This window comes from Periophthalmus magnuspinnatus, chromosome 14, assembly GCF_009829125.3.
Source record: "Periophthalmus magnuspinnatus isolate fPerMag1 chromosome 14, fPerMag1.2.pri, whole genome shotgun sequence".
Classification (NCBI taxonomy): domain Eukaryota; kingdom Metazoa; phylum Chordata; class Actinopteri; order Gobiiformes; family Gobiidae; genus Periophthalmus; species Periophthalmus magnuspinnatus.
The window spans coordinates 27,533,377-27,554,649 of record NC_047139.1 but is presented as its reverse complement, the minus strand read 5'-3'; the positions used below and the strand labels follow the sequence as shown (position 1 = coordinate 27,554,649).

Sequence of the window (21,273 nt, the reverse complement as noted above, 5' to 3'; positions counted from 1 at the left end):
ATGTAATTAACTTAGCATGTCCAGTTCCATAACAGCAAAGTTTGTCAGTCAAGATGAGTGGCACTGGCTGATCACATGACATGAATGCTGTCTCCTGATTGGCTGTAGTCTCCTCAAGCTGTCAGACTCACTCATGTCACTCACAGATGCTGCTTGTGTAGCAGAACAGTCTCCTTCACTTCTAAACTGCACTGTCTCCATCACCAAACATTTACTTACATCTAGGCTATATCTTTGGTTTGTGAATGTCTATGATAATCACTGCTGTTCATTTAGTGTCACAGTGGCTGAGTGGCTTTTGGGTGGATTCTGGGTTCAACTCCCAGGCTTTTCTGTGTGGAGTTTACATGTTTCTCCTTGTGTCTGGGTGGGTGCACAATAGGTAAAATCCTCCAGCATAAAATCTAGAGATGGGCCCACACTGCTTGTGACAGGTTGCTCCTTTATGCTTTAACGTCATATTAACATACCACTTTAAATAAAAAAAAAAGACTAAATGAAATGTTTTAGAAAATATATAAGACAGTAAATGAAACCATCTCCTTTTATCGACCGGGCAAAATGACACATTTCAATAGTTATTAGCAATCATAGTTATCAGATAGATGTGATGTGAAGAGATGTTTAGTTAAGCTTTTGAAACACTGAACCTTTACTACTAAACTAACTACAGATAATAGCCTGTAGAGACAATTTATTTGAGTGACAGATGGAAAACCAGCGCAGACTTCCTGCCGTCAGGTCAGGCCATTTTCAAACTTCAAAGGACAGATAAAAAGTGTCAGTGCTAGAAAATAAAGTTTGTTGGTTGAAAGTGTCATTTTTCTGTGGGTGAACTGACTGAAACACAGCACACTCACCGCCTGCATAATCATTACACTCCTCGCTGTTGCCCTCACAAGTAGTAATTATTTTAGACAATGGCTGCTATTTTTGAAGTGTGCACGACTGGAAGTTTGTGCTGCAATTTAATTAAATTTAAAGTATGTGCATTTCAAAAAATGGCATAATACAAGATGCAAGTAATACAAGTAAGAGATTTCTTAATGTTCGAATATATATATATATATATATATATATATATATATATATATATATATATATATATATATATATATATATATATATATATATATAACAGAACAGGCCTGATCTAAAGATGTTAAGTTTTCAACGGGTAAGACAAAACTTGCCTAATCGGTTGAACAACAAAAGCAACTAAAACTGAATAGTCTTTTTTCTTACATTAGCTAAGTAGATGATCGTTTGCAGCCTGAGTCCATAGTTGCATATTAGTTAATTACAATTTTAGTGGTGTATAGTCATCAATGGCACTCACTACTGTCTGATGATTGACTTGAATGACTTCATCTCCCGCATGGATCTTCTTACAGCGGTCAGCCAGGGACTACAAAAATCGATACAGGAATTATTGGACATTTCCCTGTTTCACAACCTCATAACTAAAAGCATGACATCAATGACAACTCTTCATCCTCTCATACTGCAGTGGACTTACCCCTTCTGTTGTGCCTGTGATCACATGCAGTCCGTCATATGTTGACTTTATGTACATGCCCTAGGGAAGGACAGAGTGAAAACACTGTGTATAACTTAACATGAAAGTAAACACAAGGCTCATTAAACAAATCATCCTCTAAGATTATCCATGTAGACATCTGTACATCACAGAGGGGTCACTGCATGTTGACATATTGTATTAAATCTGCATACAGTGTAAAAGGGAGAATTTCTCAGTATTTTTCTGAGTCACAATTTGTAAAATGTACATGAAAAAATCTAAAATCTTCAGATTATTAGTCCTTAAATCAAAAAGATAAAGAAATGATTCATGACTTGGATCAAATCACAGGACATTAAAGGCTACTACTTATCACGATACACTTTGCATGTTTCTATTGCCATTCAACCATCGTCTGCCTTTTCTGAAAGTTCACGCTTCACTGCGATTGGTTAAATGCTGCAGTCACACACTCAAAGCTTTACAGAGGTACAGAACCAAAGAGAAATGGGTGGGAACAAGTGTCTGTGTTTGGACAGCTACACTAAACAGAGAAATTGTGAATCATGATATCAACATGGCCAAAAAAATAGCAGCAGTCACAGGGATCAGATGACAATTTGTTTTTATCACCATATCGCCCAGCCCTACTAGTGCTTTTTCACAGTGGAAGTCGTTCGAACTAGCTTGTTTGAAATGTTGGTCATCTTTTTCCTGAAGCTAAAAGGGGTCTAAAGTGCAGAGACACACTCTAACCCAGAGCCACGCTTGAGTAGGCCTCACATGGCGGCGCACACGTTAATGGCACAGCCGTCTCCAAGACAAGTAAGAGGTTTATTTTTAGGCCACTGCTGTGTTCAGGTTTTCATGGAACGCATGACAGGACGTCCATTGCCCCCCACTAGCTTTCTATGTGGGGGCGGGGTCTTCCCTTTGGCCTAAGGCGCCAAGTGCAGGTCAACTGCATAAATCCAGAACAGAGCGTTATAAAGGGACTATATCTGCATTTATATCTCTTGACTCAAATATATATATATTTATACTATTATATACTATTATACTCATATATTTTTATGAGCATGGTGTACTGTCCAGTCAGAACATGGCTTGTTCATTTTAAGGTGAGTCACATGCCCCCAAGCGCAAACAAACCAAATTGACTCAGGGCAGACATCATAGGTCATACTGATATTAATGTACACCAGTGCCTTTACTATATGACCCTTTATAAACAAAACATCTGTAGTTGAATATTATGTTGTATAGCTAGATTAAGACCATTTTAAACATGTCCATACTGTCACATGGAACTACTGTAACCACATACAGTTGTTACAGTCCCATTAGCTGTAAAAGTATGATTGACTCCCACAATAGCCCACCCTGTACCCAATGGTTACATTGATCTTTTAATGTATGTTTCACAGCAGATATATATAGATATATACAGTCACATGTACTGGATGGTAGAAACCAATGAGATATGTCATATTTTCCTGTATGACATTTACTGCATGTCTCCACAATGATTTTGGGATAATACTAGTGTTTGAAGCACCTACATAGACTTATAATTTTAATTCAAACATGCCTCTTACTACTACTACTTTCAAGTATTGTGTTTGTTTGTTTTTAACCTCTTCTTCATCAGTTAAGCTGTAAGCAGTAAGAAAACATGTAGGGTAGTCCTTTATATTCAGATTCTTGAGCCCATACAATGAAAAGTTTGATAGTTCACAATAAAAACCTCATAAAAATCATCTTTTTAATCTTAAATGTGTTTCTCATAACATTTATCCAGGCCTGGTACAGGTACAAAGAAGAGCACTGTAAAGCACTGTAACTAAATCACTCCCTAAAAAAATACTATGTCTGTTATGCAAATGAGTCTTGCAAACATATATAGTACAATATATTCCTATGGGCATAAATCTTCTGACCTGTAGATTACCACCAATAATGCTAATTAAATTCACACATGCATGCTGTGTGTTTAGAGAAGATAATCTACCTGTACAGACCCTCCATCCCACAGATAAAAAACATTTAATTACATAAAGTGGACACTGGGCCAGAGCTTCACATGGGGTGTGGAGAAGACATCCTTACCAGTCCTTCAGTGGATTTGATGTTGGCAAGCTGCACCACTTCTAAATGTGCCGCCTGGGACACCATTGGATCAGATGAAAGTGAGATGATATGGTCGCAGACTTCAGACAGGGTTTTACACTGGGGACAACAGAGTACATTTGAACCAGGGTTTCACACAATATCTGAAGAATACGCTAATGTAATGTTGAATATTGCAACACGCAGCATAATTTATAATTTTAAATGACATACACAATTTGTTAGAAATGTAATTTACTTACTATCCCCTTTTACAGTAAAGTCACAGATTCTAAATACGCTTGCTGGGTTTCTATGATTTTGGGGGCATTACCTTGAGTTCCTGGAGTCTAATACTAAACAATAGTTATTGCTTGCCTAATCTTAACCTATTTTAACCCACATCTGAATTTATAATCATAGCATTGCTCTAATAATGAAGTATGGGGAAATATGGGAACCTGATTTCTCCCCAAAAGGGAGGCAGGAAACATTCAGACATAATCATTATGATAAAATCAATATTCTTTCTTTGCCATTTCATTTCTTATTCTGGATTTCATGTAGTGCCATAATGTTTTATTTATTCATTATCTTTTGTCTGATCAGTGTATTTGAGACTATTGCAAGTTATAGTTTGAAGTAAAGATTGATAACTCACCACATTAAGGATTTTGTTCTCGGTCTCATAGACGGAGCAGTCCTGGGAAACATACAGAGCACAGAGTTACCTCCAGAGAATGTGTCAAAATATGAAGTTATTATTGGCATTTCTGCTGTAGGTGGATGTAAGCAAAAAATCTAAGCAGCTTGGCACCTCTAACCCCCTTGCACTCCCACACAGACATGCAACAAACACCAAACAAATGAATCACCAGAGCGGAGGCATGTCTCAATCGCTTCGGCCTGTCTTTCCTCTGTCCTGTCCCTCCATCCACCCCCTGCACTCCCGCCCCTGCTCTCCTATCAGCACCGCCAACAGACCAAGAATCTCCCCACTTCCTGTAATGTATCAGTCTCATTAGCAGTACATGTCTGCACTTGACAAGCTTTCACATCTGACTAATGTTTGAACGGCTATTTGCATAATTTTTTAAAACATCTTTCATCACTGCATCATGTATCATCATATCATTCAATGCACTTCTTTAACACATCAAGGCTTGTCTCTTAAAAATAAACCTGGTACCAGTGATCCAAAGTAAATATATAATTAGTACAGGTTGTTTACAGTCCGTGTATTATTATTATTATTATTATTATTATTATTATTATTATTATTATTATTATTATTATTATTATTATTATTATTATTATTATTATTATTATTATTATTATTAAAATATTACAGTACATTTAACTGCAAAAGAAGGCAGTAATAGTAAATATAGGTCATTCCAAAGTATTCAGTATTGTATTTATATAACATTATGTCCAATTGGCTGAGACACTTGTAAATGTATGAATGTGGCTGTGAGCTGTGATGCATGGAGTTGTAAAGCAACAAAATAATATTACTTTATTGTTATTATTAGTATAGTGGTCCATCTCCAACAAGCATATGCTGCCACCAGGCCAAGGTCAGATCTGTGGAGAGTTGAGCTTGCTCACAATAACAATAACAATAACCATTTAAAAATTTATAAATAAATAAAAAACATCTCAGATTGAATAAATCCAAGTACAGTAAGTTAAATGTTATGGAACATTTCAGGCAAACCAATCTCATTTCCATAATGAGGTAAGCAAGAATTGGAACCCCCACCACAAAAGTTACATAGTCTACCTTTAAGTAGTAATATTCTGAAGTGCAAATACAAATTTTTACTCCTAAACAAACTTTGTTTCTGCATTTTCTATGAGCCTAGAATATTTGAAGCTGAATACATCCACACTATTGCACTGCTAGTTCTCTCACGTCACTAATGAGCCCAATGAATAAGTGCCACCTCTTCTCATTTCCGTCACATGTGATTCACTTCAAGAATAAACGTAAATTGGGTCCAAGTTAAATTACTTTGAGTACCTGTTGCACAATTGTGGTCAGTTCAAGACACAACTGGATGACATTATTTCTGGTGACAGAGTAATCAGCCACTGCTGCAAACGGAGATCTGAAAAAGAAAGAGCACCTGGAGTGAACCATTAGACCATCCTTTGGTAAAATGAAAATCACTGGTAAAGTTAGTTAGTTATGAACATCATTTATAGTTTAGATGACAAACAGCTACTAACTAGAAATGTTGTAATATGAAATCTAAGTGTTAATAATTGTGAAGTTTTACAATATGCACCATAACAATATTGTGAAATAGTTTTCTTTTGATCACATTGTCTGATAGATTACCATTAGTAAGTGTCCAAATGAAACTTTCTACATGATAAAGTCAAGTTAATGTGATTGAAAATATTGCTTAATTTTGCTTCAAAAATTTTATCTTAATATTGTTGATAGAGAAATTGCATTTCCACACTGCCAGCTCAGTCCTTGTTATCTTGGTAAATTTCATAAAGTATAATACTCCCTACAATGGAAGCATAACTAGACTGCACTGGACACTACTATCACAGTGTCTTGAGGGTACATGTCTCTGGATCCCACTTCTGTGCTGATCATAAATAAACCTCTGCTGCATTATAACTCCAGCCTTTTCTTCCAACTCTCAGACGACTTCAGTTTATTCTACAACAATTATATTCTGACCGGAAAAATCACATTTATAAATTAACTGATTAAAGTTGGGGTACCTGATATTCAAACTGTATTCAAACTTCAAAAAATTAAGTATGTATTTATACCTAACTAGTCCCTAGCTCTCACAAAGCTTTTTCAGACAGAAAAGTGACAGCCGATCCAATCTCATTCCAAAACGTCTTATAGTGACTCACGGGGCTCATAGCAAGTTTGCTATACATTCAGTGTTTTCTAATTAGATGAAGACACCCATCTACACCCATCTACCCATCCATTTGTCACAAAGATTTGCTTTTATGATACACATTCTGGGGTAAAAACAGATTTTACTCATTTATGAGAAAAAAAGTTGCTACCAACTAAATCCTCATACATGTTTTCCAACTTCATACCTGTTCTGTAAATTAAGACACATTTTACATTATAAAGCTGTTCATAATTCCTAGTATACTGAGTGCAATGTGCCATTTTTATTTAAATTCAGCATTGTCAACTTCAACTGCACATTGATCATATGCAGACACTGTCTCTTTCCCACAGAGGCACAAATCCATGTAAAAATAGATTTGCTCGATGTTTGTGAGGCCATCTCCCCCCAAGCTTTTTTTTTTCCTTGTTAGTTGATTAGTTATGGAAATAGCAGAGAATCTAATGCAAATCTGGTCTAAACATAAAGCTATCCCGGGATTATAACAATGTTTCAGAGGCAGGATTTCAGCACAGGCTGTGTATCATTTACTACATTGAATCTTATGCGTCTCATTTTCCCACAAATCTTATAGCAGTTGTCAATATAAAACAATATTATATTGTTGTCAATATGTGCACTTCTTATAGGTTCTAGAGTGACAGAACACTGAGGCTAGGGAATTCAAGAACATGAAGAAATCCATTCATATTATTTCACAAAACAAACTTTGTGTGGCCCTAATAACAATAACAACAATTGGTCTATTTTTGGCAAAATAGTAACATACTATGGCTTTAAGGAAATATGTACTGGTAGTTGAGTATTTTTTACATTTTTTTATTAAATACAGATGCAATTGGATAAACAATCATTTAACAAAACCTTAAAAATAAGCACTGCCAGCATATTCAATTATTGACTGTGCAAAAGCCTCACTGTCCTTCATATAAATGGTAGGATTATGCATACGTTTGTGTCCGTCTAATGTGTTCAGTGTGGAGTTATAGCACTTTGCAGCGCTCACCTGTCAAGCCAAGCCAGAAGGCTCTTGGCTGCAGCGATGAGATCCACCACTGAGGTCAGAAAGTCATTGGGCAGTTTTCGAGTGGCTCTGCCGTCGTAGTGTCCACTGCGGCGCCTTCCAGTAATGAAGTTCTGCAGTTTCTTTGCTGATGCATTCAGCTTATGAGAAAGAGTTTTTAGGTTCTCAGTCTCCAGGCCATAGTTCTAAGAGAGAGGAATAATGTTTTACTTCTTTTGTTTTCATATTATGGGTAGAAAAGCTATATAAACATCATTGTTTCAGTTTAGATAAAATCAGTAAGGACTAACGATTATTCAAACTCCAGTTCAAGTGAACAAATGTTGAAAGATAATTGGTTTATTTTGGTTAAATATATTAATTATTAAATATATTAATATAAGTAAATAAAGCAGCACCACCCCCAGTGTATTATATGAAAAGTAATAGATTAGAAACAGAAGATCAATACAAGGTAGTGACTTAGTCAATATCTCATCACCTCAGTCTGGAACTTGAGTGCTCCATCTCTGGTTTAGGGCAACTGTTTGCTTTTAAGACTACCCTTATGTGATCATTGACACTGCCCAGAGCTAAGAAATGGCCAGCGTGACCATCTCCATAGAAGACTGATCATGTGACCACTGCCATGTGAGGGAACAAACCAGTGTCATACTGAGGTTGTCCACTTGCCGTGGCTGTCACTTCACATGTGCATGGAAAGTTGAGCATTCGTTACCACTGACTATTGCACAAACACACACAAGATCGCTGCGGGCATCTGTCACCCTACTGTTTCTTGGGAGGGGAGAGAGAGAGGCTGGAGAACCACTAATCACATTTAATACAGCACTGCCTTTCGGACTTAAGGGCAAATCCCAGTTATGTAAGGAGCTTTGGGGTAGTTGCAGGACCCCCCCTTCCACCCCCCACCCCACTCCCCCATGAGCCAGGCTGGACAAGAGACTCTAGTCTGAGATAGCATCTGTGACCTATGAACATAAATCTCCTGTTGGTCTCCTGGGTTAAAGCTGGCATCCTTATGGTGCATCTAGTACTGACATTGTCTATGTCCTTTTTATAGCTCATAAAAGAGCAGAAAATCTTTTGTTTATAAGCTCACAGGTGCACAGAGTATCGCACAAGTATTGTATTTGTCCGAATATGACAACATATCAGAATACGCTGGTAGATCTGTATTGACTTGTGGTCTAATATTTACCTGATTGCACCTGGAATGCACCATTGAACAGTGCTGGAATTAATAGTATCCAGCACTTATTGCTTCCTGTTGCATCAGGATGCATCATTTGTTTGAAATACATTTGATCTGTGTAAAAAGAATGGATTGTTGTAGGCTTAGTAGTAACAAACAGTGCAGCACTTTAAAAACTGCTATGTTTATGAAATCTCTAGTTAAATAGTGGATTTGGATTTAGTAAAAAACATCCCACAATATATCTTTTTCATGACTTGTGGGTTTGTACCCACAAATATATAGCATAAAGGAAAATTTTCTATTTGCATGCTATTTCTGATTGGTGCTCAAAGAGCGAATGGAGCAACAGTGCCCAGTATATGTGAGGTCATTACAGAATTTGGTCATAGTCACTGGCCTACTAAGTGCTAATAAAGCTGAGTAACTTTAAATAGTACAACATGACTAAACAAGTCACAATCTTTACACATTATTGGCATATCTTCACAACAATGTTTTTATACATGACATGTGTAAGTGTCATACATGTCCACAGCCCTCTGATCAGCACATCATGATAAAACTACTTGTACTTGAGAAATCACTTGAAGTAAAAGAGGCAGTAATCCTTATCAGCACTAATGACAGCTGGGAGATCTGCCTGCCTAGGATATTTGGGTCTGATTATTAAAACGCACATGTTTCCCAGTTCAGAAGGTGAGTGATTAAATATTAAAGCTTCTTGCAGAAATATATTAGACGTGCCTTAAGTCCTAAGAGTACTGAAACTTTAATCTAGGAAGTGACCATTTTAGTGTTTGCAAATATTCACTTTAAATGGAAAGTTACCATGGGCGCCACCATTATCTGTGGCAGTGTTTCCATTTTTCCTGTTTTTTCCGTGAGGCTGTCGATAAGTTATATACACACTACAAAACCGTTTTCAAGTCACCCAGAGAAATGGTGCATTTTTGACTTGCTGGTGCACTTTAGTGGCAAGACTTTTCTCTTGATCCCCATTGAAATGAATGCCAAAACAACAAAAGTGCAGGCAAGTAGCATTCAGAGGTAAAAGTAGGCGGGGCAGAATAGGACGACTCGAGCCGTTGTCTTCCAGGGAATGGTGATGCTATAAGCTAAGCAAACCTTTTTTTTCACATTTTTCCTTTATAAAAAAATAAACCACGATAAATGATTCTCCGTCTAAAATGTGCACCCCTGAATGCAACAGTTGTAGTGTGGCCTATTTACGGTACAGTGTGGCATTTCGGACTAACCAGAGCACAAAGCAGATCCACAGCCTCAAGAATGAGCTCCTGGTGTCCGATCCGGGACACGCCCAGGTCCTCCAGCTCCTGATGGGTGATCCGGAGCAGCTGGTCTCCCCCAACGTTCTCTCTTTCAAAGTTCTTTATGTATTGCTGCAGGCAATCATCCAGACCTGAAGAAAACCACAGGAACAACTCTGTGCTTCTTTGAAATTCTCAACCGATGCTCTAATAAATAAATAAATTCATAGGCAGATCAGGCGTAAGATTATAAACACTAACAGACACACAGAGCATCTTATTAAAGTCCACATACCAGATTTTTTCCCATGTATATGAGCAAAATGTCTTGCCCCTGTCTGCATCTAATTATAAAGATGATAATCAGTAAGTACACATTGGTGAGCTAGTTGTTGTTACTTCACCATGGCGTCGAAACTCCGCTGTGGTCTTTGAGTTGTGAAAAGTGTTTGTAAACTCATTGCAGTGAGGAATAATTTTGGACAACTGGAAAATGTTTAAAATTATCTAGTTCAGTTTTTACTATGGTAAAAATCAGATAGAGAGTTTTGATATGACGTTGCATGGTGATGGTGGAGATAATAGGCTACAAGTAAGTATTTTTGATGCTTTCTATTCTTTGTCTGCCAATAGTAATGGTCCACAGAAAGGTTTTAGGGAGGTCAAATGACAGTGGTAAATTAGATGACTTAATGCTTAATTTCATTTATAATTTATGATTGAAGTGGCATTTATATGTGGCTATATAATATAATATTATTAGACACTGAACAACCTCTACACAGAACCAAAGGGGCCGGCCTGGATAATTTGCAATATCATGACTGCGTGGGAAGTGTCAGTGTGGCCATATTTGATTGGCAGTTGCTGGGGAAAATCAACAATAACATGACTTTCAGAAATACATTCACTTTCAGCTTTTCAAAAGCATAATGATGTCCTCCAACACCAAAACTTAAACATTTGTGATCTAATTCGAATAATCTGTAGCTGTACCAGTGCTTCCTTCAAGGGACTTGTCTGTTCAATGGCAAGAAAAAATGTGATAATAATTTCTTGTCACTCTATAGTGACAAGAAATTATTAGTGCTTTGGATCAAATGGTTATTTTTTATTATTGATTATTAAAGCAGCATGTTTACACTGAAGTTCACAAAGTTTCAGAACTGTATTAAATGGTTAAAAAACTCCACAATACTGTATTATTACTAGTACTTAAGCTTAACTTAACATTACATTGACAACTGTGAACAAAACCTCACATACACCTAGGTATATCTGTGTTATTCATGTTCTTAAATTTTGAATAGCTTTGTATTAGAAATGTGCATATCCCCTCAAATACCAGCCAGTGTCCTGCATGTTAATCACTGGTCCTTCTCCTGCTGGTGACAGAGAGTATCCTTTGTTAGTGTTTCTAAACCCTCAGCCTCTCTCTTCTCTCAGCCCTGAGCTCATCACAGAAAAGACCATCCAACACGTGACACTGAAGCCCAAGGCCCTGATCTAGTATTCCTGTTGAGTCCGACTGGCAGTTCAACCAAAGACTGGAAACTTAACGGGTCTCATGCCACTGCAAGAACCGTCAAACCTTGAATAATCAGCCTGTTTACCAGCTTAATTGAGTCTCATTTTGTCAATGAAGTATTTCCCCGAGTTGCCATGGAGATGAGTAAGGACGTTTTGGCTGGGGTTTCTCTGACCTCAAGCGCAAATGAAGTAGCCTACTCAGACAGAAGACAGGTCCGAAACGCTGATAAAGTTACTGATATAGATTTCTAATAGGTCTGGTGTAAATGATCTTGAAGTAGGGCTGTAGTTCATTAACTGGTCGACAAAATCTTAGTCAATCTTTTTTTTTTTTTTTTTTTTTTTTTTTTTATCAGTCAACTAATTATATTACTTGGATTATACAGATTCAGATGCACCCCCGGGAGAGAAAAAAATGCATGGAGTGAGTAATGCTATTTTCAAACATAATAGATGCAGTTTAAGTACAATTTTTGCATGAGACCCCAGGATTTTGCAGGCTTTTACCTGCGCCAATGCCATTGCACCCCCTCTTTTAGTCAATTAATAGATGAATAGGGCATGTCTTTAGTTAACCAAGAAGTTCCTAAATGGACTACAGCCAAATAATGAACAACCTCATAACATCACAATGTTAAAGAATACATTATAAGAGTATAGACTGACAAAAGAAGACGTAAACCTAATTTTTCCACAAATGTAATAGATTTTTCGTTTAAATCCAACTGTCCTAAAACTGCCTTTTTTTTAATAATTCATCTCTTAACGATTATGACAAATTGACTTAACTTCATTAAGAAGTCTATTACATATTACATACACATTTATAGAGCATCAACATCCTATAGATGATTTGACTATCTCATTGAAAAACTATATGTAACCATCTTTTACATTTTCCTCTAAAACAGATCTATTACTGTAATATGTCCAGAAAGTTAATGCAACTGGAGAAATGTAATATTTTGTTTCAGACTTGTCCCTGGTATGATGAAAGGGGAGCTGCTGCAGATCCCCTGACACTGTGTAATCTGTGCTACATGAGTGATCCTGTCCAGTCCCTCCATAGGTCAGATTATCGAGCATGCAGAGGAGAAATTAAAAGCGCAGCACCAACACATTCTAATCTCTCTTTGACATAATCCACTAATGGCACTGAAGCAGATTGACAAGGCTGTTCGTTCTGTGATAATGGCACTTTTTTGTCGCTCTTGACATGATCAGTGTCTGAAAAGCAGAAAGAGAAATGGGGACAGCCTGAAGATACAACTCAAAACAGAAATGAATGTTATTATTTGGATCATAAGGGATTATACTAACCTGCATTGTCAGTACTTCAAAAACCATAAACATCAAAATATACAGGATTTTATAAGTTTCTCATAGAGTTCAATTGCAGATGTTATGTATATATAGATGTTAAACTAAATCTTCATTGAACAAATTGGCAGAACTCTTTTGTAGTAATTTCCTACATCTCCAGTTTAACTCAGCCATTACAGAGCATACTATAAAAGCCAAATGCCATGAAAATGTATTTGTAGAATTTGTGTTTACACTTTACACAGTTGAAGTACAATCCACTGGTTGGGACAAAGTGTCACTCAAGTCAGAATCTTTTGTGCTTACTTATGAGACTCTCTGTTTAAACGGCCTTTGTCACAGCTGGGAATGGGGCACCCTTCTTACACAAAAAGAGAGATGGAGGGAGGGAGCAGCTCGTGGGATTGTGGGAAGGTCACAGTTTGGCCCTGTTTGGCCTCCAGTGTCACCCCAGAGTGCTGTGCTTATAATGGGACGTGTGAATGGTATAGCCGACAAAACGCTGCCAGTCTTTGTAGAGCTGAGGAGACAAGAATAAACAGTTCCCCTCCCCTGCACTTTAAATTAGCATTAGCAAGCTCTGGGCACTGAAACGGTCGCTGCTCCAATTGTCAAATATGGGACACAAAGAGCTGTATCATATGAGTCAGATTCAGTCTGTTTTGTTTTTTGCTTCATTGCCTTTTTAAACATTCATTTTCAGACTTCAAAGAACTTTCGTCACCAAAACAGGACTTAACACAACTTTTTAACATACAATTAGGTTTGTTTCTTAATAAATAGTAATATCTCCTGTGTAAACTTGGGATCCAGGGGTCCATCTCATATGGCCCTGGAGATTTTTTTTTTTTTTTTATCTAATGGTACACAACACACCTATTAATGTACTTAAAATATAACAACTTTCAGCATGGCCATCATCACCCCCGCTTCTCGTCCAATTTCACAATTACTTCTTTCTTGGATCATTTTGAAACACCCCACAGGAGAAGAGAATGACTTTAAGAAAAGCTCTGCTCAAGCTTTTAGCCCTTGGCTAAAACTTGCCAATTTCATTGCTTCTGGCTCTGGCATATTAACTATTCCGATTTACTGAAGGATCTGAGAAATTAGGATTTCTATCAGTTCATTTTACTGCCTTGTCCCTATTACAGGTCCTGTGCAGACACATTTTATGTCTCATAAAAATGCTGCTCTAGTGTGTAATACAGTTAATCAGGTCTGATCTTCACTATCACCATAAATCCGAGGGAGGAGAGGAGGCACCCTCTGAGTTATGACCTGGGAGGTGTCTGTGGACCAGTGAAAGATGTATGCACTAAATGTGGATATGTCATCTGAGAGATGTGAGCAAAACAACTCCCAAAACAAAGATGCTGGACTATTTCAAGATTACATAATCTAAAACAATTTACTGATGCAGAGCAGACAGGCTCACATGATAAAACAACAATTTAGGCAGCAACAAATTGGCAAAAATCATGTTGATCATATTGATTTGGCTGTTCATGAATGGATTTACAAATGTGAAGTTCTAAACCAACTTCCACCAGCTAAAACCAATCAAGGAGTGAGTGAGACACCTACTCCAGCACGAAACAGGATGTTCCTGTGGCATTGAGGGATGGGTCAAGTGCAGAGGACAAATATCCCAATGGGGACAATAAAGTGTACATTAAGTGTATCTAATCCTAGTCTGAAAATGCAGCCTTGTACAAGACCATAGCAGTGTCAGAAATCTTAATTAATCTTGATCTTAATTTCTCCAAAACCATTGTTTAGGCATAATATTTTGGAAAGAGCCCTAAAAGTGATAAAAGTAGCAAATAGACAAATTTGCATTTAACATATATGAAAGAAATACAAGATCCCCATTTACTAAATAACAATTGGGCCCAGGTCTCTTAGATCCAAAGAAAGGTGCGTTATTATTACTCATGTAATTATACCTGGATGTGTGCTGTTTGCCAGGGAGTCTCACGCGTTAACACTAAGCGCTGCAAGACACAATAGACGTTCCTAAACGCCCACTGTTTGGATTTGTTGAGGCTATCGATACAAATAGTTTCTACATAAAAAAGAGGTTGTGGGGGAAATGATGATATAGATGATATACCCGGACTATATACCCGGATGATATACCCGGACTAAATCTGGGATCAGCAGGTGTTGTTGTTTTTATTTTTTTATTTTTTTATTTTTTTATAGGGAATGAGTCAAAAGCGTTTCTTTTCATGGTGCCACAAAGGAAGGGCCAAAGCTGTGGAGTTTTTTCTGAGCTTACCTTTCATCCAGTCGACTACTTGAGATGAGCTCCACTTGCTTACTGGCTCCATCACGAGTGCCATGGCAGAAGTTTGTCTTGACAAAAGATAAACACTGCCCGAGTTGTCCACCCCAGCTCTTCAGAAAAATGCACTTGAAAATTGAAGAAAAAAATAGGGTGTGTTGCGCAGATTGTGTGTTTTCAAACAAAACATTGGAGATGGTTCAAATTATCTTTTAAGTGAATCCGAACACACACATTCCTGCGCTGGCGATTGTATCACAAAGCTATTTCCCTTGTTCCTGGTCCGAGGCGCCGTGTCCGTGCTGCTGCTGCATCAGAGCTGACCAGAACACTGTAGAACACATCCCGAGTGTCCATAGATGCGGACACTCAGTGCACTGAGCCTCTGGATGGACGCGCTCGCTCCGTGCATCCTCCTCAGCCTCTCTGTGCACTGGACCGACGCACGGATGAGACAAGTGCCACGAGGAGGCGGGAACCAAACAGGGAGGAGCTCACGTATAACAGTCTACTCCAATGGTCTAGGCACGGGCATCTGTCCATCCGTTTGTTTCGATATGACCACAGTGGAATTTATAGGTCTGCGCTATTTGATTTTGAAATATCTACTTTGTTCATGTCCACGGTTTTGGATAAAACTATTTACTTCTATTTTAAGTAAATGATTTGGATCTGCTGCCCCTTGACCAGGAGGGGCACGTTATTTCCTCCTTTGTCGCTGCTCTCCAGCTGCTCACATGCTCACCACAGCACAGAGGAACCGCCGCCTCTGGCACCAGGGCCCACATAGTCTGTGATTTCTCCAGTGATAAATGAACATGGGTGGAACACTTTTGTTAGTGGGTTTTTTTTTTTTGTTGTTTTTTTTTTTTTAAAGCTAAGATATCCACTTTACATCAGAAGAAAAATAAAATAGAAATATTATGGGACACCATAAACATGTTTTTGTAATGAAAAGACTAAAAAACATTAAAAGCACCATCTGTCTCTATTATGTGGTTAAGGATGCTACAGATTAAAATGATCATTTGAGGCACTAAAGTGAGTAGACCTATGTCCATGCTCAGCCTGCACAGCCAACATGATGGTAGACTCTAAGGGCGCTGCAGTTTGCTCCAGATGTGGGACAGCAGACTACACAATAAAACCATCAAAGATTTGTGGTCACAGAGGTTGTTGGCCCCTAGAGGCAGCCACATCTTTGTCAGTCTGCCCTACGGCTACTGTTATGTCAGAGTGAGCATGACACAGCAGCAAGTGTGCCTGAGGAATACATGACTAATGCTACATAAGGTTCCATAGGTGCTTTATGAATCAATGTATCACAAGTTGTTATTGATGAAATGCACTTACTAAATTAACTGATTTATTAAATGGAGAAATCCAAACATATCTGATGCTGTGTGAAAGAAAATGCTCTATGAAACTAATATCTGGTGGAACCACCTTTGGCAGCAATGAGACCATAATTGGTGATATGTATTTTAAATCAGTGGATTCATTTTAGCCCACTCTTGACAAAATAGTTTTAACTCTTGAGGGTTTGAGGAGACCAAACCATATCACATTTTTATCCTTCTACATAACCCAAAAGTCTGAATGAAAGCAAGTGGCCCATGGGTCCTGAGGCAGCAGCAGCCTCAAACCATCACAATGCTTCCACTAGGTGTGAGTGTAAGCATGATGTTCCTTTTATCAAGTGCAGTGTTTTAATGTTTAGTGGTTCTTTTGTGACCTCCTGAGTCACTGCACACTTCTGGCCTCTCATTTGTTGTCATTATTTTTGGATCACCCATCTGGCTCCCTGGGTGTGGTCAGTGAAATTGCACAAAAATGTCCAAAAACTGTGGTTAATCAACAGGGGCAATTCATTTTTCACAAGGGGTATATGGACAGAATAAATGGCAGGTAAAGTGATTTCAGTGAATTGTGAACATGATTCATGTTATGTTGCAGTGGGCCTATTGCATATGATTAGGCTACTACAGATCTACAGTCTCCCTATAGGCCTACTATTAGGTCTGGACCTACACTTCAGTCACCATCATTTATAAATAAAGGTTATGTCAAAAAAGCTGAAACACACTAGCCTGCCAGCTCTAGTAGCTGCCTCTAGGTGGCAGCGTCGCTTGTTTTATATCTGTATTTTACATTAGAAGTAGAATCACGAGGCGTCACTGTGCTACTTCCGGGTTTGGGTTGGTAAGAAATGATAAACTTAAGAAGAACTTAATAAACAAGAATGGACAAAGTGATACCCTTGTCACGGTAATGTTATCGCTTTATAGTCAAACGAGAAAACACAGGTGTCTCTAGCCCTCTTGTTTATCATTTACAGTCTCTTTTTGCACTTGTACTAATCCCACTAAAATGCATTTGCCAATTTTCTGTTCACAAGATAACATTTCGTCATAGCTTGAACTGTTACCTTGCCCTAATTTCATTCACATAACCCTGTCTGCACGTAAGAATTGTGAATTCACTGCTCAGGGTACTTTACTTCCACCACGAACCAATATAATTTAATGTGTTTGTATATAACGAAAATGTTATAAGAAAACCAGTAGATCCAGTTTGAGTGATAAATGAGCTGTAATGTTATTCCTGTCTTTCTCCTGCAGGTGGAGATATGTTCATTTTAGTTTATGACACCAAGGTGGCATCTGATCTGTACAGCACAAAATAATGGAAGATCCTGAATTAGATATGGAAATAGCCTCACCACCAGGCAGTTTTCTGGAAGAAGATGCTTCAGCCAGCATAGAAAGCCCACCTATTGAAGAGTTGGAGGAGGAAGAGGAGGATGAAGATCTGTACTACATCCCGGAAAGAAGACCCTCTCTGGACCTCGGGCCAAGTCCTATGGAAACAGGCGCACTGTAATAGCCTTCTCTATTGATTATACTACCTCTTTTGAAGAATAGATCACACACAGTATTAGTAAAACTGAAAAAATAACCCACCTAAATTACTTCATGTATACTATATACACACACGGACTTCCCTACTCCCACTCGAAAGGTCATATTGTGGGGGAATTCCTTTGAAACCAGTCAGTTTTTTTTTTTCAGGCTTTATGTGGAGCGGCCAGAGTCTCCAGCTGCAAGTTACATGTCAATAAGAAGTGAAGGCATTGGTAGTTCTCTTAACTTGTCTGAAGATACTGGATCACTTACAAGGTAAGAACACAATATTTAAAGACATACTTATACTTCACTTAAACAAGATTTAAAAAAAACATTTCAAAATTGTTTTTATATATTAAAAAATTGCTTTGTTATAGGATTCATCTAGAAAGAACAGACTCTTTTTCTACCTGTTACTCTGTGGACAGTGATGATTGTGAAATAAGGATATTAAAGTATGTGTACAGTAGCTCAGACAAAATTTTATTTAATCTTTATGCATCTAGAAATATTTACTTTGTTTCTATATTTGACCTAGGGGTAAAAATCAGGATGGTGCAGACGATGATGATACTTTACCAGAGTTAAAAGAAAATCTCACTGAGGTTCTTCATCCTTCTGTGACCATACCATTTGTTTTTAAGGTGGGTTTTGTCTTTTTTTCTTTTGATTAGGTTATTATAGATTTATATTTGTTTTTTTTTATAAATATGTCTTTTGAATCAGGCCATTTGTGAAGTCCTCAAGCAGCTGAAACCATTGGGTCTTGACGCCTTTCGGAGGTCTTTGTGGCAGCGTTACCCACAATCCTTCAGCACCTCTCTACAAAACCTGGATATTGTGGACATAGTGGACCGGATGCTTGAGTGCTACAGCCTACGTGTGTCTTTGCAAATTACCAAGACCCTGCTGCAAGAACTTGAACTAAAGAGGCTGGTTGATTTCCTTGAGAATTTAAAAATACAAAGTAAGTTATTAACTCAGAAACTGTAAAAAAAAAAAAAAGAAAAGTAAGATTTATTTAGTTTGTATGCATTTTGTTATTATTTATGTCATCATTTGTGTTTAACACAATTAATTGGTAGCATATGTAGTAATGAGTTTCTGAATAGCTCTATTAGTAAATATACATTGCATTTTTTTTTTTTCACTGGAATAATTCATTGATTGTATAGTAGAGGTCACATGTTTTTCTTTTTTTTTGTAGATGAAGTGCGCTATGAATTAAGTGAGAGATTCAAGAAGATTTATGGAGTAATTGAATGTTCAGGGGGAGATAAACCTTTGGACAAAGTCCTCACAGATGTCAGTATTAAATCAGTGCGCGACAATGGTCCCAACATTGAACATGAAGTGATGTCGATACAAAAACCAGAAACTATGGAAGGCAAAGATCTAAGTATTAAGGACATCTTCAGCACTGACTTCATTGAGAAGCACAATGAACAGCTGATTTTATTATATGGAAATGCTGGATCTGGGAAGTCAGTGGTCATCAGGAAATTAATTCATGATTGGAGTAATCAGAAAACTCACGACCACATTACACTAATGCTTCCGTTACCTTTAAAGGAACTAAAGCAAAAGGTCAGAGATACTGACTTTTCATTTTTAGACATTTTACATTCATTTTACCCTGAAACCGAAAGACTGAAAGTTGAGGACTACAGTAGCAAAGATTACAAGATCATGTACATATTTGACGGTCTTGAAGAAATTGCCGAGGATATCAACTTTTCAAATGCACAGCTTGTTTTCAACATCCAAGAACCTGCTAAACTAAATGTTCTGATTGCAAACATCCTTAGAGGCCAATTACTGAAATTTGGCTACTGTTTGTTCGCTTCTCGGCCACTGGTGGACTACTGCATCCCCTGGGACACGCATCACTTTGTGTATGAGGTGCTTGGCTTTAAAATGGAAGAGAGAGAGGAGTACTTCAAGAAGAGGTTTAGAGATCAGAGTCAAGCTGGTCATGTCATTGCATACATCAAGTCCTCCAAAACCCTCCACATTATGTGCTATCTGCCATTGTTCTGCTCATTATTGTCTGATTTGTGCCAAAGTGTATTTACCAAACAGGACCCACAGGCAGAACTACCCAAAGGAATCACTTGCATGTACACAAGGCTGTTTCTAGCACTTATACATGACTATCGGAAGGACCGAAAAGTCACCATTGACAAGCTTAAATTCATTATGGCACTTGGGAGACGTGCCTTCACCATGTTGGAAAAGGGAGAGCATTTTCTGAGCATAAACTACCACAAAGATGAAGGGGAACCAGTGGATGACTTTGAAGCAGTGACTTACAGTGGCCTGGGCACTTTGTTCTACACAAAACCACTTTTGTATGTAGAGGAGAGGTTGTTCAGCTTTCTCCACCCCACCATGCAGGAATATGTTGCAGCCCTCTATGCATTTCTCACATTTGTGAACGAGGACAAGAACATTTTTGAGCCACCAAAAAGCAAAATGACATGGAAGCGCAATAAGAAAGGCTGTTTGGATTTGTACAAGTATGCATTGGAGAGAAGCTTGTCTTGTGAAGATGGTAAACTGGACATTTTTGTGCGTTTCTTATTTGGTATGTCCAATGCAAAAAACACAGAACTCATCCAACAATTTTTCAATCACACTGTGACATGGAAATCAGTTGCAAAAGAGGCTGAGGCGCTTATTAAGAAGAAAATGTCAGAAACCCAGAATCTAGCAAGGGTCAAAAACTTGGAGAACTGTTTAGTAGAGCTTATGTAAAACAAGTCCAAGGCAGTGCAAGCCTACTTTAAAATGCTGAATGCTGACATGTTTGCACTAGTTAGAATAGCAAGCAAATTAGTGTTTTGACCTTTGAAGAAAAATATCAGACAGATACAACATATTAGATTTGTATTTTACAGCAGATTTTACACTTAGAAACATTAGCAAAAACAAAATCTGTTGAAGGTTTCAGTTTCTGTGCTGTTTTATATCTCTTAACCGTGTTCATGAACTTCTTATAAATTGCTTATTCCTTTGTTTGCAACGTGAACTCATTGTCAGTTTGATAAACTTGTGAGCTTCACCAAAGGCATTATTCACTACACAAGTAAAGTTGCTCTTGAAATCCTCTTGTGTGACTTTCTTCAAAAACAGATCTCTTTTCAGGATTTCTCCCTGTAGTGCTGTTGATCTAAAACATAGAACGATATGATTGAAAG

The 21,273-nt window shown here is 37.8% G+C and overlaps 2 protein-coding genes across 5 annotated transcripts in view; one reads left to right on the top strand and one right to left on the bottom strand.

The window, feature by feature from the left end:
• LOC117381904 (connector enhancer of kinase suppressor of ras 2-like) overlaps window positions 1–15,597 on the bottom strand; it is a 28,785-nt gene extending 13,188 nt beyond the window's left edge. The window contains exons 1-8 of one of the 4 annotated variants that reach the window (XM_033978955.2): window positions 15,162–15,597; window positions 10,013–10,176; window positions 7,541–7,743; window positions 5,658–5,745; window positions 4,293–4,334; window positions 3,632–3,751; window positions 1,520–1,579; window positions 1,340–1,408 (exon numbers count right to left, since the gene is read on the bottom strand). In XM_033978955.2, the coding sequence (XP_033834846.1) occupies window positions 1,340–1,408; window positions 1,520–1,579; window positions 3,632–3,751; window positions 4,293–4,334; window positions 5,658–5,745; window positions 7,541–7,743; window positions 10,013–10,176; window positions 15,162–15,225 (810 nt within the window). In that variant the 5' untranslated portion in view covers window positions 15,226–15,597. Of the gene's footprint in view, window positions 1–1,339; window positions 1,409–1,519; window positions 1,580–3,631; window positions 3,752–4,292; window positions 4,335–5,657; window positions 5,764–7,540; window positions 7,744–10,012; window positions 10,177–15,161 lie in introns of all 4 variants that reach the window. The other 3 variants (XM_033978954.2, XM_055226332.1, XM_055226333.1) reach the window with 3 other exon arrangements.
• Window positions 15,598–17,272: 1,675 nt separating this feature from the next.
• nlrc3l1 (NLR family, CARD domain containing 3-like 1) lies at window positions 17,273–20,845 on the top strand. The gene is made up of 7 exons (XM_033978892.2): window positions 17,273–17,435; window positions 17,789–18,046; window positions 18,239–18,346; window positions 18,451–18,528; window positions 18,612–18,717; window positions 18,800–19,040; window positions 19,281–20,845. The coding sequence occupies exons 2-7, from the start codon at window positions 17,853–17,855 to the stop codon at window positions 20,828–20,830; spliced, it is 2,277 nt and encodes a 758-aa protein (XP_033834783.1). The 5' UTR covers window positions 17,273–17,435; window positions 17,789–17,852; the 3' UTR covers window positions 20,831–20,845.
• The last annotated feature ends 428 nt before the right edge of the window (window positions 20,846–21,273 follow it).

Excerpts from the sequence above, each read along its gene's own strand:
- nlrc3l1 (XM_033978892.2), top strand. The coding sequence starts at position 17,853 with ATGGAAGATCCTGAATTAGATATGGAAATAGCCTCACCACCAGGCAGT. Across the intron at positions 18,347-18,450 it reads GATACTGGATCACTTACAAG|GATTCATCTAGAAAGAACAG; the intron begins GTAAGAACACAA and ends GCTTTGTTATAG. Across the intron at positions 18,529-18,611 it reads TGTGAAATAAGGATATTAAA|GGGTAAAAATCAGGATGGTG; the intron begins GTATGTGTACAG and ends TATTTGACCTAG.